Below are 17,439 nucleotides of genomic sequence, written 5' to 3' on the forward strand. Positions count from 1 at the left end.
TCCCTTCTACCCGCCTCCCTGCCCCTGTTTCTCTATCTGTAACCAGGGACTTGCAGCCACAGGGGGGTCCTGCGGGGCAGAGCTAAAGGCCACTCGCATCCAGCCCATCCATCCTCTCTCCCTGCTACCCGCCTCATGCTCTTTCCCTGTGACCACCACTTCTGAGCCCCCGTTTCCCTCTTCTGAGTCCCAGACTAGAGGCCGGAGACGCCTGGTGGCACCTGTGGTGCCCTCAGCTGAGAGGGGCCCCAGGCGCTTCCCTTCATGGAGGCCATACAGGAGGAACCTGTAGGGGATGCTGGGCTCCAGGCCTGAGATGAGGATCTTGCTCTGGTCGCCGTCCACGAGCAAGGCCTGGGGCTGCCTGTTGGTGTCCTCATACTCGACCACGAAGGAATCAAAGGGGCCCTGGGCCACACTCCACGAGAGGCGCAGGGAGTCTGGGGTTGTGTCGGTCACGGTCAGCACTCCTAGGCGGGGCTCTTCAGGAGGCTCAGGGGCCTCTGGGGCTAACTCTGGGGCTGGCGTGTCCTCTTCTGGGGCTGCGTGGGAGAAGCCCAGGGGAGAATCTGAGTGAGGGGTGCCATGGGGCGCTCCATTTTTATCTTCCAGGCTTGGCCCAAGGCTGAGGTGGGAAGTTTACGGGTCCAGGCCCAGTCAGACAATGAAGTCGCTGTGGCCTCGTGACTCCTGCGAGCTCCCGCGCTGTCTGAGTCAGGTGCTCGCTTCCCCCTTCCACACCCCAGTGTCCTATGAGCCCACCTCGAGATATCACAGGCTGTGGCCCCACCCATGCCGGGACACATTCACTGAGGTTGAGGAGTGTGGTGCTCCCTTCTGAGAGAAGCTGAGGGTGGAACTGGCTGGTGAAGGTGACTGGCAAATCCCACCAGCCGTGCCGTGGTCAGGCCTGTCTGAGGTGGGCATCAGCGAGCTCTGGAAGAGGAGCCTGTACCACAAATGCAGCCACTTCTGCTGGTTTCTGTGTCCCACTCATTTTGTTTTCCAGTGATTTTCCTCTTAAGAAAATGCTCCTGACTCATCCATGGCAGGGAGGTTTGCCGCTATCTGGACAAGGTCACCCTTCGGGGAGGCGACAGCTGCCCCAGCGAGTAATGAGGAGCAGCGGCAGTGATGGGGCAGAGTCGGGGCTGGGAGATTAGGGAGCCCCTGCCAGGGCCTTTGCCTACCGCCTGGCCTGGCTCCTGCTCTGGACTCCTTGATGGATGTTGAAGCCCACAGGGCTGCAGACTCCTCTTCCTTCCTGGGGACAGGCCAGGGAGCCCCACTCCGGCCTGCCCACTCCTGCAGTCATCTTTGCCTTCAGCCAAAGGCACAAGTAGTTTGTTAAAGGTATCCCATCTGCAGCTCAAGCCTGCAGGCCCTCACCTTTTGGTGGCTCCTCAGGCCTCTAGGCCTTATTCACCTTTCCCCTCTCCTGTGCCACTTCTCCTCTAGGGCGCCAGGCTGTCCTTGGCATGGTCTGGAAGGCAAAGTACCGGGAGCTGCTCCTATCAGAGCTCCTGGGCCGGTGGGCGCCTGTCGTGGTGTGGCTTGGCCTCACCTACCATGTGCACGACCTCATTGGGGCCCAGCTCGTGGACTGGTGAGTCTTTCCCTGGCCTCTGGCAGATGATGGAGCAATGACCCAAGGTGGGATTTCCTTCCAGCTCACTCTTAGTTTCCTAGTGAAGGCCAGTGGCTCTCATTCTTCTCTGGAACCCGGGAGCACCCCTTCCCAAGTTCTAAGTTCTCCTCACAGCTTGAGCCTAGGTGTCTGGCTGCAGCCTTGTCTTTCTCCTGCACAACATCTCTACCACTTCGGGAACCCTCCTCCGCCTGCCAGAGACATGAAGATTCTGCTCATCATTGCTCAGCTCCTCAGAGTGGGCCGGGAGGGGACTAGAAGAGCTGCATGATGGTGGCTGAGACACGGTCACCTTGGGAAGGCTTGGGAGCCAGGATGAGTGTTGGGCTCTTGTGTGTGCAGAAGGTCAGATGTGACTGCTGCTGTTCGCCTGGTTTCTGACCCAGTGGTGGGGTTTGAGCAATGCTTCTCTGCCCTTCCATGGAAAGTGGAACCAGAAATGGTGCCAAGGCTGTGGCTGTTCCCTTTCGTGTAAAATGGTGCTGTTATTACTCTGTCTTGAAATAGGAAGGTGGGATTTCTGGGGAGGCTGGTGAAGGAGGGCAGGGTTCTTTTCCCTATGCGTCATGTTAAAATTGCCAAATAAAGTACCTCTGCCTGTGATATTTTCTGGATGTCCTTTATTTACTGTGATGTGTGTTTGGGTGCCTTGTTTAGGGGTAGAGGTGAAGTCTGAGCTTTGCCTCATTCAGAGAGGAAAGGGGTTAGGGGTTCACTCTGACGTTCAGGCCATTCTCCCTGTGGAGTGGTGAGGGTGTACCTAATCTCTTAAACCACGGAATTTCTGTTAGGGCCTGAAAAAGCAAAAGCCTAGTATAGTTCAATTTGTGCTGGAATGAAAGTAAGAGACAAGTGTCTTAGAAGCCTGTCATTGTTTTGTGAGGGCCTTTAAATTTCCTGTAGCTGTGGGCCATGTTGGGCCCTTGTACGCCCAGGTATACATGAGCTTGTGTGCACCTATACCCTGATACAGATATACCTGGTCGGGGGAGGTGCTCAGGCACTGGAATGAGAGGGGTTAACAGGGAAGGACAGGGTTATTTCTGGGCCAAGATTCAGAGTTTCCCATGGAGACCCAGGTATCCGGGGCGCCCCCACAATGCTGGGCCTGAGGCCAGTTGCACTTCTTGGCTGTCACGTGGTTTCCCAGCTTAGCTGGGCTGGGGGAGGAGCAGGGTCCAGAGTCAACTCTGCCCCGAGCCCTAGCTTGGCCAGAAGGTAGCAGACAGACAGACGGATCTAACCCCTCTTGGATCCTCCAGTCATGAGGCTGCTCTGGGGGCTGATCTGGGCATCCAGCTTCTTCACCTTATCTCTGCAGAAGCCCAGGTCCTGGAGGCGGGATGCTGGGTGCTTGGATTGGGGCAGGGCTGGCAACAGGACCCGATTCAGGAGTGAGGGAGAGCAGGGGTGGAGGGGTCAGAGCGAAGTCTGACTGCTGATCCTGTCTGTTCTCCCCAGGTTGCTCTTGTTCTCTCCTTCTGTGGTTCATCTGGGGGTCCCCCTATCGGTGGGGGTGCAGCTCCAGGATGTGCCCCGAGGACAGGTAGTGAAAGGATCAGTGTTCCTGAGAAACCCGTCTCATAATAACGTCCCCTGCTCCCCAAAGGTGGACTTCACCCTTAGCTCGGAAAGAGACTTCGCACTCCTCAGTCTCCAGGTAACCAGATCCCATGCCCTCCTGCTGCTTGTGGGGGCTTCCCACCCTGTTCCCATCTGTCTTGTAAGTGTCTTCATCTTCCCACTGGCCTCCTCCCCTCCAGTCTTCCGACCTTGGCATTCTCCTTCCATGTTTCTCCCTTGGTCTCTGTCCTTTTTGGTCAGCTCTCTCTTGCTCCCTCTCCCTCTCCCGACAGGTGCCCTTGAAAGATGCCAAGAGCTGTGGCCTCCATCAACTCCTCAGAGGCCCTGAGGTCCAGCTGGTGGCCCAGTCGCCATGGCTAAAGGACTCTCTGTCCAGAACGACAAACATCCAGGGTGTCAACCTGCTCTTCTCCTCTCGCCGGGGGCACCTCTTTTTGCAGACGGACCAGCCCATTTACAACCCTGGCCAGCGGGGTGAGTCTCAGCTCCAGGGCCTCAACCTTTAACCCCCTCCAAGCCCTCTCAGGATGAGTTTGTTGCCCCCTAAGTGAGATAACCTGAGAGAAAGTGCCACACGGAAGGGGTGCTTAGGAAACATTTGTCCCCTGCTCCCTCTGTGGAGTTGGACCCACCCTCCCCTTGCACATGGACCCCTGCTCACCTCTCTCCTCCTCCACTCCCAGTTCGGTACCGGGTCTTTGCTCTGGATCAAAAGATGCGCCCGAGCACTGACACCATCACAGTCACGGTGGAGGTGAGTCCCCGACCTCTGGCCTTCCTGATCCTGGCCACTGACGTGACCTCCTGCCTGTGACCACTTCTCCCCTTGCAGAACTCTCACGGCCTCCGCGTGCGGAAGAAGGAGGTGTACATACCCTCGTCCATCTTCCAGGATGACTTTGTGATCCCAGACATCTCAGAGTGAGCGCTCCCAATGTGGGGGCTGCCCCCAAGCTACACCACCCCAATTCCTATTAGGCTCTCCACCTCCCACACAGAGGCACATCCTGAGATGCCCTGACCCTCAGTCTCCTGAGCCTCCGGTTAACCCCCACAGTCCTCTTCCCAGGGAAGCAGGCCGCTGGCTCTCCGTGCCGCACTGTACAGATGGGCTGAGCCCCTTCCTTGTCCATTCTCAGGCCAGGGACCTGGAAGATCTCAGCCCGATTCTCAGATGGCCTGGAATCCAACAGCAGCACCCAGTTTGAGGTGAAGAAATACGGTGAGAGCTGGAAACTGGAGGGACAGGCAGCTGCTTTCCTGAAGGAAATAAGGGTGGAAGGAGAGGTAGTGGGAACAGCTCAAGGCAGGGAGATATGGGTGCCACAGCCCTGAGCGGAGGGGAGTCTTTGAGCTGGAGTCTGACCTGCCTATCCCTTCACCCTGGGTCAGTCCTTCCCAACTTTGAGGTGAAGATCACCCCTGGAAAGCCCTACATCCTGACGGTGCCAGGCCATCTTGATGAAATGCAGTTAGACATCCAGGCCAGGTAATCCCTCCCTCCCCACCTCTGCCCACCAGCACCGGGTCCTGCTCCCTACTCAGTATGAATGGGCTCCTGCTTCCCTGCCCTCAGGCCATTATTCCCCCAGCCCTTGGCCCACCCTCTTCTCTCTGCCACGACAGGTACATCTACGGGAAGCCAGTGCAGGGGGTGGCATATGTGCGCTTTGGGCTCCTGGATGAGGATGGTAAGAAGACTTTCTTTCGGGGGCTGGAGAGTCAGACCAAGGTAGGAAGGAGAATAGGGGCTGGGGAGGGGAAGGGGCAAGGGAGGTGAGGTGGGAGACTCAGTCTCACCCTGTGTCCTGTTTCTTTCTATGCCCCAGCTGGTGAATGGACAGAGCCACATTGTCCTCTCAAAGGCAGAGTTCCAGGACGCCCTGGAGAAGCTGAATATGAGCATTACTGACCTCCAGGGGCTGCGCCTCTACGTTGCTGCAGCCATCATTGAGTCTCCAGGTGGGTGACTTTCCCTTATTGTAACCCCAGACCCTTGCCTCTGACCTCTGAGCTAACCCTCTGTCCTCTAGCACCAACACCACCCCACTTCTCCCACCTCATCTCAGACTCAAAACTAGGAAACACCCAGGAGACCTGGTCTCTCTCCAACTCTGTCTCTGTGACTCAGCCCTTTTCCCTGGCTCAGTTTATGTATTTATTTGCTCGTTCTGCTCATTCGTTCACTCCTCCAGTGGACATGTGTTGTTCAATGTCCTGTGCTGGGCCTCAGCATGCACAGACAGGAATACAGCAGCCTGGGCCCTGGGAGCTCACTGTCTTGTGGGAGGGAACCACTCAAGCCACTCCCCACTTGTCCTCCTGTCCCTCTCTTCTTGGGCTGTGTCCCCCACCTCTCTCTGTCCTTTGTTTTGCAGGTGGGGAGATGGAGGAGGCAGAGCTCACATCCTGGTATTTTGTGTCATCTCCCTTCTCCTTGGATCTTAGCAAGACCAAGCGACACCTTGTGCCTGGGGCCCCCTTCCTGCTGCAGGTTTCTTCCAGAGGGGAAGGATGAGTAGGGAGGGTGTGGTAGTTAGGAGGGCTCAGGGTCTGACCATTCTCTTTTGCCTGCCCTCGTTTACCTGCCTAGGCTTTGGTCCGTGAGATGTCAGGCTCCCCAGCTTCTGGCATTCCTGTCAAAGTTTCTGCCAGGGTGTCTTCTCCTGGGTCTGTTCCTGAAGTCCAGGACATTCAACAAAGCACAGATGGGAGTGGCCAAGTCAGCATTCCAATAATTATCCCTCAGACCATCTCAGAGCTGCAGCTCTCGGTAGGACTCCTCGGATCCCTGGGAGATGGTGGGGGAAGGGGAGGAGGGTGAGCTGGGGTCCCAAGGATCCATGGCCTGACTTGGGGGGAAGGTGGGGTACCTGGCTCTGAGCTACTACCCTATTCGCACCTGCCCCCCTCTCCAGGTATCTGCAGGCTCTCCCCATCCAGCCATAGCCAGGCTCACTGTGGCAGCCCCACCTTCAGGAAGCCCTGGGTTTCTGTCTATTGAGCGGCCGGATTCTCGACCTCCTCGTGTTGGGGACACTCTGAACCTGAACTTGCGAGCCGTGGGCAGTGGGGCCACCTTTTCTCATTACTACTACATGGTGTGCATGAGCTGGGGAGTCGAGGAGGGCTGGGGTGCAGGGAAGAGCCCTCTGGGTGGGGCTGGGAGGTTCAAGGCTGAGGCTGTCCCATGAAGAGGCAACCACTCTTGTCCCTCCCCTTCTTGGCCCAGATCCTATCCCGAGGGCAGATCGTGTTCATGAATCGAGAGCCCAAGAGGACCCTGACCTCGGTCTCGGTGTTTGTGGACCATCACCTGGCACCCGCCTTCTACTTTGTGGCCTTCTACTACCATGGAGACCACCCAGTGGCCAACTCCCTGCGAGTGGATGTCCAGGCTGGGGCCTGCGAGGGCAAGGTGACCGGGGTCAGGAGAGACGGCACTTGTGCTGAGGGGGTTGAGGACAGGGTGATTGCCAACAGGGCATGGATTTAGCTTGGGGGCAGTGAGGATACCGGGACTGAAGGAAGCTCTCCCACTCTGACCGCCCCCGCCTCCCGCCCCTGCCAGCTGGAGCTCAGCGTGGACGGTGCCAAGCAGTACCGGAACGGGGAGTCCGTGAAGCTCCACTTAGAAACTGACTCCCTAGCCCTGGTGGCACTGGGAGCCTTGGACACAGCTCTGTATGCTGCAGGCAGCAAGTCCCACAAGCCCCTCAACATGGGCAAGGTTTGTCCAGACCCTCTCCACAGCCCTCTCACCCCTCCGTGGCTCATCCCCCTGCTTCCCTGAGCCCTGGGCGCAGCCCCTGGATCCCACTGAGGCTCCCCACAGTCTCTTCCCCACTTGGCCCTGTGGTCTCCATCTCCTGGCTCTGTATCCTTTCCTATCCCCCCATGCGCTGCCCTCTCACCTGTGCCGAGTGCTCGGTCCTGCCCCTCAGCCACGCTTGGCTCCTGGCATTCCTGTCTTTCTTGCAGGTCTTTGAAGTTATGAACAGCTATGACCTCGGCTGTGGTCCTGGGGGTGGGGACAGTGCCCTTCAGGTGTTCCAGGCAGCGGGCCTGGCCTTTTCTGATGGAGACCAATGGACCTTACCCAGAAAGAGTGAGAACAGAGAAGGAAGGGGAGTGGGTGGTGGGAAGATAAGGAAGGAGGAAGGGCCTGAGGGGTCCAGGTAGGAAGAGTCGGGGCGGGAAGGGCTGGGCAGGGGAAGGGGAGGAGGGGAGGAGGCCGAGTGCCTGACGGCTGGACTGCAGGCTTTCTCTCTACCAGGACTAAGCTGTCCCAAGGAGAAGACAACCCGGAAAAAGAGAAACGTGAACTTCCAAAAGGCGATTAATGAGAAATGTGAGTTGCGGGTGCCTAGGCAGTAGCTTGGGCTCTCCACCTGGGCTCTCCACCTTGGGCTCTCCACCTGGGATCCGGGTTGGGGATCTGCCTCTCTGCCCCTCGGCTGCTTGCTGAACCAACGTGTGGTATTTGGGGCCAGAGATCCGAATTCCGGGATTACAAGAGGAAGGGTGGGCAGCTCTCTCCACCAGCCTCTCTTATGTTGCTGGTCTCAAGGGTTCGGGGCGGGGGCTGAGGTGTATGTCCTTTTTGTCCTCTCATGCTCACCCCCACCTGGCCCTGCAGTGGGTCAGTATGCTTCCCCAACAGCCAAGCGCTGCTGCCAGGATGGGGTGACACGTCTGCCCATGATGCGTTCCTGCGAACAGCGGGCAGCCCGCGTGCAGCAGCCGGACTGCCGGGAGCCCTTCCTGTCCTGCTGCCAATTTGCTGAGAGTCTGCGCAAGAAGAACAGGGACAGGGGCCAGGCGGGCCTCCAACGAGGTGAGGGGCTGGGTGGGGCTAGGGCACAGGTGGCGGCGCTTGGAAAGGCAGAACGGTCCCCTCCTCACTCCCGTCCACCGTGGTCCCCCAGCCCTGGAGATCCTGCAGGAGGAGGACCTGATTGATGAGGATGACATTCCCGTGCGCAGCTTCTTCCCGGAGAACTGGCTCTGGAGAGTGGAAACAGTGGACCGCTTTCAAATGTGAGAGTGTTTTTTGGCCCAGCCTTGTCTCTGCGCTGTGTCTGGGGGCCAGCCGCGGTATGACGGGCCTTCTCTGCCTTTCCCTACACAGATTGACACTGTGGCTCCCCGACTCTCTGACCACGTGGGAGATCCATGGCCTGAGCCTGTCCAAAACCAAAGGTGAGGTCACCCTGTCCGGGCCTCAGGTGATCCCGCTTCCATTTCCCTGTACCCCAGCTCCCTGTTCCCTTTGCCTTAGTGTAGGAAGAGTGTCCAGTGATCTGGGGAGGTCTGTGCCAGTGTGCAGCTGGCGTGGGCCAGAGGGCAGAGGCAGACTGAGACAGAGCTGGGTCACCCCCACCCCTCCCTCCTGTGGCCCTGAAGCTTTGATGGCCCCTCTGATCTCTGCCCTTCTGCCCACGCTGCCCTTCCCTCAGGCCTATGTGTGGCCACCCCAGTCCAGCTCCGGGTGTTCCGCGAGTTCCACCTGCACCTCCGCCTGCCCGTGTCTGTCCGCCGCTTTGAGCAGCTGGAGCTGCGGCCTGTCCTCTATAACTACCTGGATAAAAACCTGACTGTGAGGCCCCGTGGGAGCCTGAGCATACAGGAGTTGGGGGAGCCAGGGCCCATGAGGGGTGGGGAGGCTAACCGGGCCAGGACTCTGGCCATCCTCGTTTTCTTGCCCTCAGGTGAGCGTCCACGTGTCCCCAGTGGAGGGGCTGTGCCTGGCTGGGGGCGGAGGGCTGGCCCAGCAGGTGCTGGTGCCTGCGGGCTCTGCCCGGCCTGTTGCCTTCTCTGTGGTGCCCACGGCAGCCGCCGCTGTGTCTCTGAAGGTGGTGGCTCGAGGGTCCTTCGAGTTCCCTGTGGGAGATGCGGTGTCTAAGGTGCTGCAGATTGAGGTGAATGGAGCACCCCTGAATATAAGTCCCCGGGCCCCTAGCTTTGTCCTCCACCCTCAGCGCTCTCTCTGCTGGCCAGGCCAGGGGCCCAACACCCAAACCAATGCCTTGGTCTGTTCACATCTACAATTCTGATCCAACTCTGTCCCTGGAATTGAAACTCAAAGGCCCGGGGGAGTCTGCACTGGCAGGGCAGGCTGTAGTCATGTGTGACCTCACAACCATGTTTTCCCTGAGACAGAAGGAAGGGGCCATCCATACAGAGGAGCTGGTCTATGAACTGAACCCCCTGGGTGAGTGACCCTCTACCTCCAGCCATTGGTTTCCTAAGTGGGTACAGGTGGTGGGGGATGTGGACAGCAGGACAGGCTGCCAACTTCCCCCATTTCCCCAGACCACCGAGGCCGGACCTTGGAAATTCCTGGCAACTCTGATCCCAATATGATCCCTGATGGGGACTTTAACAGCTACGTCAGGGTTACAGGTGGGAGTGCCCTTTAGTCCCTTCCCAGTGGCCACCTTCAGATTCATGTGGGACCTGTGGATCCCTGCTTGGTCCCACTCCCCGTGAGCCTCTGACGCAGAGTCCTCAGACCTCCACCCTCTCCCTCCCATGTAGCCTCAGATCCACTGGACACTTTAGGCTCTGAGGGGGCCTTGTCACCAGGAGGCGTGGCCTCCCTTTTGAGGCTTCCTCGAGGCTGTGGGGAGCAAACCATGATCTACTTGGCTCCGACACTGGCTGCTTCCCGCTACCTGGACAAGACAGAGCAGTGGAGCACACTGCCTCCCGAGACCAAGGACTACGCCGTGGATCTGATCCAGAAAGGTTCTGGGTGCAAGGGCAAGCAGGAGGGGGCCAGGAAAGGACAGTTACTGGAAGTTGGACAGCCCAGGAGGCTACAGAGGGAAAGAAAGGGGGCCCCTGATGGGGATGGGGAGCATGGCCTTGGGCTCAAACAGCAGAAGGGTGAGTGTCACCTGAGCGGCCGTCTGTCCTCTCCAAGGCTACCTGCGGATCCAGCAGTTTCGGAAGGCAGATGGTTCCTATGCGGCTTGGTTGTCACGGGGCAGCAGCACCTGGTGAGCTTGGGAGAGGGGTTCCAGGGTTCTGAGGGGGTCAGGGCCGGGGCAGGGGCGGGACAGAGCTGGTACAATGGGAGGGTGAATAACCGGGCACCTGGGGGTGTGGGCATAACGATAAGCAAGTCCTTATCCCCAACCCTCCTTTCCTCCCCTCCAGGCTCACAGCCTTTGTGTTGAAGGTCCTGAGTTTGGCCCAGGAGCAGGTAGGAGGCTCGCCTGAGAAACTGCAGGAGACATGTAACTGGCTTCTGTCCCAGCAGCAGGCTGACGGCTCGTTCCAGGACCTCTCTCCAGTGATACACAGGAGCATGCAGGTGCGGGCATGCTGGGGCTGGCCCGAGTAGCGCCTGTCGGAGGACTCTCTTTGCCCCTTCCCCCTCCTGTTTGACATCTTCTTTTCTCCCCTCGCTAGGGGGGTCTGGTGGGCAATGATGAGACTGTGGCACTCACAGCCTTTGTGACCATCGCCCTTCATCATGGGCTGGCCGTCTTCCAGGATGAGGGTGCAGAACCACTGAAGCAGAGAGTGGTAAGTTCAGTGGCGTTGCTGCCCTCTGCTGGCCCCCAGCTCTCCCCCTTTTTCCTCAGGAACCCAGGGGTCCAGGCCCCAGACCCTCCTCCCGTTTTCTTCCAGGAAGCCTCCATCTCAAAGGCAAACTCATTTTTGGGGGAGAAAGCAAGTGCTGGACACCTGGGTGCCCACGCAGCCGCCATCACAGCCTATGCCCTGACACTGACCAAGGCCCCTGCGGACCTGCGGGGTGTTGCCCACAACAACCTCATGGCAATGGCCCAGGAGACTGGAGGTGAGGGGTGAGGGGCTCCTGGCAGTGAGCCTGAGGCCCAGGGGACCTTAGGATCCCTGAGTGTGCCCAGAGGGAGAGGCTGGATGAAGACTCAGAGGAGGAATGAAGGTATAAGCAGGGGTGGGTTGGGGGAGAATCAGGAGAGCCCAGCAGGGGGTGGCTAAGGGCCAGGGGACCAGGCTCTTCTCCCTGCCTTCCTGTTTACTCGTGGTCTCCCTTCACTTCCAGATAACCTGTACTGGGGCTCAGTCACTGGTTCTCAGAGCAATGCCGTGTCGCCCACCCCGGCTCCTCGCAACCCATCCGACCCCGTGCCCCAGGCCCCAGCCCTGTGGATTGAAACCACAGCCTACGCCCTGCTGCACCTCCTGCTTCACGAGGGCAAAGCAGAGATGGCAGACCAGGCTGCGGCCTGGCTCACCCGCCAGGGCAGCTTCCAAGGGGGATTCCGCAGTACCCAAGTAGGGGCCGCCCCCGGGCTCTGGGGGTGGGTAGTCCTGAGACCAAGGGCTTGAGTCCTGGCTCAACCTCCCTAGGACACGGTGATTGCCCTGGATGCCCTGTCTGCCTACTGGATTGCCTCCCACACCACTGAGGAGAGGGGACTCAATGTGACTCTCAGCTCCACAGGCCGCAATGGGTTCAAGTCCCACGCGCTGCAGCTGAACAACCGCCAGATTCGCGGCCTGGAGGAGGAGCTGCAGGTGAACCACTGCCTGGTGAACCACTCCCTCGCCTGGGTAGCCAGGACACCTGGGCCTTGTGGCCAGGCCAGAAGCCGTCCCCACCCTGCCACCCGTGGAATCCCTGCGGCACTTCTTCCTGGGGTCTCTGGGGGAAGACTGACTGCCTGGCTGTGTGACCTGGAGCTCTGAGCTTCAGTTTTCTCACTTGTACAGTAACATATGCAGAGTTCACCCTACAGGGTTGTTAGAAGGCTGAAGTGAGATAATTCACGTGCTGGTATAAACTTTGTGGAAATGTGAGGTGGGGAGAGGAGGTGGGGCTGTTTTGAGGAAGGAGATAAGTTATTGGAGCCACAAAAACAGGTTTGCTTGTGCCCTTCTAACATCGCCTTCCCTTTTCTGTTGCTGAAAGTTTTCCTTGGGCAGCAAGATCAATGTGAAGGTGGGAGGAAACAGCAAAGGAACGCTTAAGGTGAGGGCCAGGGAAGGGGCGGGGCCGGGCACTGGCAGAGGAGAGGGTGTGGAGTGAGAGGCCTGTGGGCAGAGGCGCATGGTCCGGGGAAGGAGGCAGACACCTCAGGGTTGGTGTCCCGTGCTTCCGTCCTGGGTGTTTTTCCCCCTGCTTGCTCTCCCCATCTCTGGGTACCTGTTGTTTCCTTTACCCGCCTCAGTGCTGATGGCTCCAAATCCCACTCCTCAGCCCAGGCCTCTTCCCTGAACCATGGGCCCCACTCGTCCCACTCCCACAGCACCTCAGACGAGGCATGTCCCAAAGCCCTTCTTCATTGTGTGTCTCTCGTCTGGCTGATGGGAGCCCCTCCCAGCCAGGAGCCCGCCCACTACTCTAGAGGCCGTGTTAGTGGCCCCTCTCTGAAGCCTGTGCTTATGTCCCTAGTGACTCCTCCTCTGCTCCCCTGCTGCCTGTGGCCCTTGGTGCTGGATCCTAGATTCTGTGCTAAGATGGGCTTCTCCCTGTCTGGACCTTCTCTCTACCTCCTGTCTCCCCTGTCTGATCCACTGTCCACACGGCAGTGACACTGACCTTCCAAAAGCCCCAGCCAGATCAGACTTGGGGAAGAGTCACTCCCCGCTGCCCATGGCTCAGATGGCTGGGCCTCTGCCCACCTCTCCGGCCAGACAGATCTCCTTGTCCACACAGATCCCCTTGCCTTTCCTGTCCTTCCCTGCTTCTTGGCCCACAGGACAAGCTCTTTCTCCTCCTTCAAGCCTTGGCCAGAAGCCTTTCCTGAGCTTTTCAGTCCAGCCTCTTCCCAGCACAGTCTAGCGTGTTGGCCTCTGGGGGCAGGCCCCTGCTTCTTTACCTCTCTGTCTCACCCGGTGCCTGTGGCGAATGTGGTGCCACTCGTGTGTGTGGACTGTGCAGTGACGGGGATGAAAAGGGGCTGAAGGCCTCAAATCCTGTAGCCTGGGGAGACGCCCTTAGGTATGGCACCAGAGAGGTCTGTGGCCTCACATGTCCTGTGTCCTCTCCCTGCCCCTTGCTGAGCCAGGTCCTTCGTATCTACAATGTCCTGGACATGAAGAACACGACCTGCCAGGACCTGCAGATAGAAGTGACAGTCAAAGGCCACGTCGAGTACACGAGTGAGTGTGGGGGTTGGGAGGCCTTGGGGCCCGGCAGGGGCTGGCGCAGGGAGCCGGGTGGCCATCCCGGCCCTCCTCACAATGCTTCCCTGTGCAGGGGAAGCAAACGAGGACTATGAGGACTATGAGTACGATGAGCTTCCAGCCAAGGACGACCCAGATGCCCCTCTGCAGCCTGTGACACCCCTGCAGCTGTTTGAGGGTCGGAGGAACCGCCGCAGGAGGGAGGCGCCCAAGGTGGTGGAGGAGCAGGAGTCCAGGGTGCACTACACCGTGTGCATCTGGTGGGCACCGGGAGCTGCCCTGGGCCAGGGGAGGGAGGGCAGGACCCAGGCTGGGGCTGGGCTTCTGGAGCCCGCACAGGCAGAACCTGGACGACAGCTCACATGTCTCCACAGGCGGAATGGCAAGGTGGGACTGTCTGGCATGGCCATCGCGGACATCACCCTCCTGAGTGGATTCCACGCCCTGCGTGCTGACCTGGAGAAGGTGTGGTCAACCACCCAGGGCAACCCCCTCTGCCCCAGGTACTGAGCCCTGTCATGTGCAGGGCCTGTGACCAACTCCCCTTTTCCACAGCTGACCTCCCTCTCTGACCGTTACGTGAGTCACTTTGAGACCGAGGGGCCCCACGTCCTGCTGTATTTTGACTCGGTGAGTGGGGAGAGATGAGGCAGGAAGGGACTCGATGGCACCGGGTTTACTGAGTATGCGTTAGGGGGTTTCTCAGGAGACAGCTGTGTCAGCGGCTGCTGCTCTTGAGAACTTATGATGTCATCAGAGAGAAGGACAAGAATGTGAGCCCGTGAGACACAGCAGAGTAAGGGGCAGACCTGCAGGCGGCAGGGACCGATGCCAGTCAGCGGGGACCCTCGGGGCTTGAGAGGGAGCCTTTCGTAAAGCTGGTTTTATTCAGCTTGAGGGGCTGCCTTTCTGTTTTTGTTGAACTTCCTATCTTTTTTAAAATATTAAAGCATATTTTCTTTTACAAAGTGATGGTGGCCATAGATGATAGTTGTATTTGTCTTTTCATGACCTTATTTGGCTAAAATAGTTATCAGCCCTCTTATGGTCCTCAAAACATTTTTATTTGTTTATTTAGTAAAGACAGGGTCTCGCTCTGTTGCCCAGGCTGGTCTTGAACTCCCGGCCTCAAGCGATCCTCTGGCCTAGGCCTTTCAAAGTACCGGATTTACAGGCCAGAGCCACCATGCCCGGCCTTCAAAAACTTTTTTTGAACATTTACTGTAACCTCTGGGAGAAAATGTGAGAAAGGTGTGGTGGCTGTCATTAGCCAGCTGTTTGTAGGTCAGGGAGACCCCTATCCAGTGTGTGCAGAGGGGCCAGCCCCCATCAGCTGGGGAAGCCTGGCTGACACATCTGGGTTGAACACAATGGAAAACACAGAGCCAGCAAGATTCCCGGATAGGGAGCTGACGGTGCAGCAGCCTGGCTCAGGAGGGACACCGGCACGGCACCGTGTGGACTGGGCCCGCGTGGGCACGAGGAGGGGTCAGGCCTGGGACCTGAGCCGGGGGGTCAGGCAGGATGACAGAACCTGCAGTTAGGTTGTGGCAAATAAAGGAGGACCCAGTTGTATCCATGACAAAGATGAGGCTGTGAGGAGGGCGAGTGGGTTTGGGGGCAGGCGGAGTGCCTTGGAGAACTTACAGGTCCTGCCACAATCCTAATGCAAGGATGGAGCTGCAAGTTCAGTTTGGGAATCATCAGCCTGGACTGGTTTGCTGGAAGCCAGGGAGTGGTTGAGACCCCCACAGGGGAGCTCTGAGGAAGGAAGTTCTGAAGGAGGGAACGTAAGAAATGACCAGGTCAGAACCAAGGGTGGTCCAGAAGCTAACGCTTAGCTTAGGGACAGTTTCACAGAGAACATGTCCATGATGCAAGACTCTGCCGAGGGCCTGGGGCAGTGAAGACTGGGGCAAGGTCACCCTCTGGGAAGTGAAGTCACCAGAGACCTTGCGGAGCAGCTTTGAGAGTTCTCTGAGTAGGAAGGTAACAGAATGTGAAGGACACTGGAGAGAAGGCCAATAGGAACCAAACAAAAACAGGCCAAGGAAACCCAGTACAGGGGGCTGCAGGGCCCAGGGAGTGGGTCCCTCATCTCTCCTCCCCACGCTTGGCCAGGTCCCCACCTCCCGGGAGTGCGTGGGCTTTGAGGCTGTGCAGGAAGTGCCGGTGGGGCTGGTGCAGCCGGCCAGCGCAACCCTGTACGACTACTACAACCCCGGTGAGCACTGCGGGACACCCTGGAATTCAGGAGAGCTTTGGCATAGGTGCCCTCCTATGGGACGGTGGACACCGGGCTAGTGAGGGGGGCAGAGAGCCCTGGGGCTCCCTGGGACTGAGGAGGCAGAATGGAGGGGCCCTAACTCCTCTCTGTTCTCCAGAGCGCAGATGTTCTGTGTTTTACGGGGCACCAAGTAAGAGCAGACTCTTGGCCACTTTGTGTTCTGCTGAAGTCTGCCAGTGTGCTGAGGGTGAGACTGAGGGCCTGGGGCGGGGCAGTGGAGGCGGGATGGCCGGGGCCCCCCGCACTGTCTGATGGGGCCCCCAACTTCAGGGAAGTGCCCTCGCCAGCGTCGCGCTCTGGAGCGGGGTCTGCAGGACGAGGATGGCTACAGGATGAAGTTTGCCTGCTACTACCCCCGTGTGGAGTACGGTCAGTCTTCCCACCGAGGCCCTGGCCTGACCCTCCCTCGGGGACTGGCTGTTTTGGTCTCTCTGGGTGTAGCCTGCTCCTCTTACAGGTCATGCACATAGCCTGTTTGCTCTGACACCAACTTCCTACCCTCTCAGCCTCAAACTCACCTTTCCCCCTTCTCCTCACCCACTCTTAGGCTTCCAGGTTAAGGTTCTCCGAGAAGACAGCAGAGCTGCTTTCCGCCTCTTTGAGACCAAGATCACCCAAGTCCTGCACTTCAGTATGAAGCAAACCGGAGAGGCGGGCAGGGCTGGGGGGAGACAGGGAGGCTGAGGTGTGGCCGAGGACCTGACCATCTGGAAGTGTGAAAATCCCCTTGGCCTGTCAGAGGCCTTGGACTTGGCCATAAATAGGGAGGCAGTGGCACCTCTCCATGGGGGTGGCGAAGGTGGAATGAGAGGATCTACACAGAGCCCCCAGCCTGGGCTCACCCTGCACCTTCTCTTCCCCTCTGACCGCTTTTGCGCACATCATCCCCGCAGCCAAGGATGTCAAGGCCACTGCTAATCAGATGCGCAACTTCCTGGTTCGAGCTTCCTGCCGCCTTCGCTTGGAACCTGGGAAAGAATATTTGATCATGGGTCTGGATGGGGCCACCTACGACCTCGGGGGACAGTGAGTCATCTGGTCCCCTCAGTCTCTTGCCCTCCCCATGCCTCACCAACTAGGCCTTGCCCCTCAGAAGCCAGATGCCTGTGCTCTCCGTTCCCACCTGCCATCCTCCCGAGCCCTGCTGACTGCCCCTTTGTCCCCTGCAGCCCCCAGTACCTGCTGGACTCGAATAGCTGGATCGAGGAGATGCCCTCTGAACGCCTGTGCCAGAGCACCCGCCAGCGGGCAGCTTGCACCCAGCTCAACGACTTCCTCCAGGAGTATGGCACTCAGGGGTGCCAGGTGTGAGGGCTGCCCTCCCACCTCCCCTGGGAGGAACCTGAGCCTGGGAACCATGAAGCTGGAAGCACCACTGGGTCCGCTTTCCTGAACACAGCCTGGAACCAGGGCATATTAAAGGCTTTTGGCAGCGAAGTGTCAGTGTGTGTTGCTAGGGCTGAGAGCAGTGCCCCTGCCTGATCCAGTTCTGGGCAGGCCAGGTTGACATAACCTTAGACTCTCTGAGCCCTGATGATCCTTGGGCTGTCCAGCTCTGCCAGACCCTCCCAGATGACCCGCTAGGAGTCTAGTGCTTCACAGGACCATCCCGAGCAGAACTGGGACCCAAGAGCCTGCACCCCAAGGACCAGAGTCCATGCCAAGACCACCCTTCAGCTTCCAAGGCCCTCCACTGCTCGGCTGTCGCCAGTCACCATGGCCTCAGACTGGGCTTGTGCTCAGCTGACACCTCTGACACAGCTCTTCTGCCTCATGAGCTGTTGTCCAGCCA

The 17,439-nt window shown here is 58.7% G+C and overlaps 1 protein-coding gene across 1 annotated transcript; it reads left to right on the forward strand.

Annotated features, from left to right (window-relative positions):
- The first annotated feature begins 2,806 nt into the window (after nucleotides 1-2,806).
- On the forward strand, nucleotides 2,807-17,084 carry C4B (complement C4B (Chido/Rodgers blood group)). The gene is made up of 41 exons (XM_054558717.2): nucleotides 2,807-2,977; nucleotides 3,110-3,308; nucleotides 3,505-3,706; nucleotides 3,916-3,986; nucleotides 4,065-4,153; nucleotides 4,372-4,454; nucleotides 4,625-4,721; nucleotides 4,859-4,964; nucleotides 5,062-5,194; nucleotides 5,611-5,726; nucleotides 5,826-6,005; nucleotides 6,151-6,333; nucleotides 6,465-6,650; nucleotides 6,804-6,962; nucleotides 7,214-7,340; nucleotides 7,509-7,583; nucleotides 7,872-8,069; nucleotides 8,161-8,272; nucleotides 8,364-8,434; nucleotides 8,692-8,831; nucleotides 8,944-9,153; nucleotides 9,395-9,446; nucleotides 9,548-9,637; nucleotides 9,773-9,982; nucleotides 10,161-10,236; nucleotides 10,397-10,553; nucleotides 10,652-10,768; nucleotides 10,874-11,045; nucleotides 11,274-11,506; nucleotides 11,582-11,749; nucleotides 12,144-12,203; nucleotides 13,243-13,336; nucleotides 13,434-13,620; nucleotides 13,735-13,825; nucleotides 13,916-13,990; nucleotides 15,482-15,584; nucleotides 15,745-15,834; nucleotides 15,918-16,016; nucleotides 16,195-16,278; nucleotides 16,541-16,673; nucleotides 16,817-17,084. The coding sequence occupies exons 1-41, from the start codon at nucleotides 2,913-2,915 to the stop codon at nucleotides 16,956-16,958; spliced, it is 5,235 nt and encodes a 1,744-aa protein (XP_054414692.2). The 5' UTR covers nucleotides 2,807-2,912; the 3' UTR covers nucleotides 16,959-17,084.
- Nucleotides 17,085-17,439: the final 355 nt, after the last annotated feature.

The sequence above is a fragment of the Pongo abelii genome, chromosome 5 (assembly GCF_028885655.2).
Source record: "Pongo abelii isolate AG06213 chromosome 5, NHGRI_mPonAbe1-v2.0_pri, whole genome shotgun sequence".
Taxonomy (NCBI): domain Eukaryota; kingdom Metazoa; phylum Chordata; class Mammalia; order Primates; family Hominidae; genus Pongo; species Pongo abelii.

Bases quoted from the DNA above. Each gene is read 5' to 3' on its own strand.
- C4B (XM_054558717.2), top strand. From the start codon at position 2,913: ATGAGGCTGCTCTGGGGGCTGATCTGGGCATCCAGCTTCTTCACCTTA. The intron at 2,978-3,109 runs GTCCTGGAGGCG...TGTTCTCCCCAG, and splicing joins TTATCTCTGCAGAAGCCCAG to GTTGCTCTTGTTCTCTCCTT. The intron at 10,769-10,873 runs GTAAGTTCAGTG...GTTTTCTTCCAG, and splicing joins AACCACTGAAGCAGAGAGTG to GAAGCCTCCATCTCAAAGGC.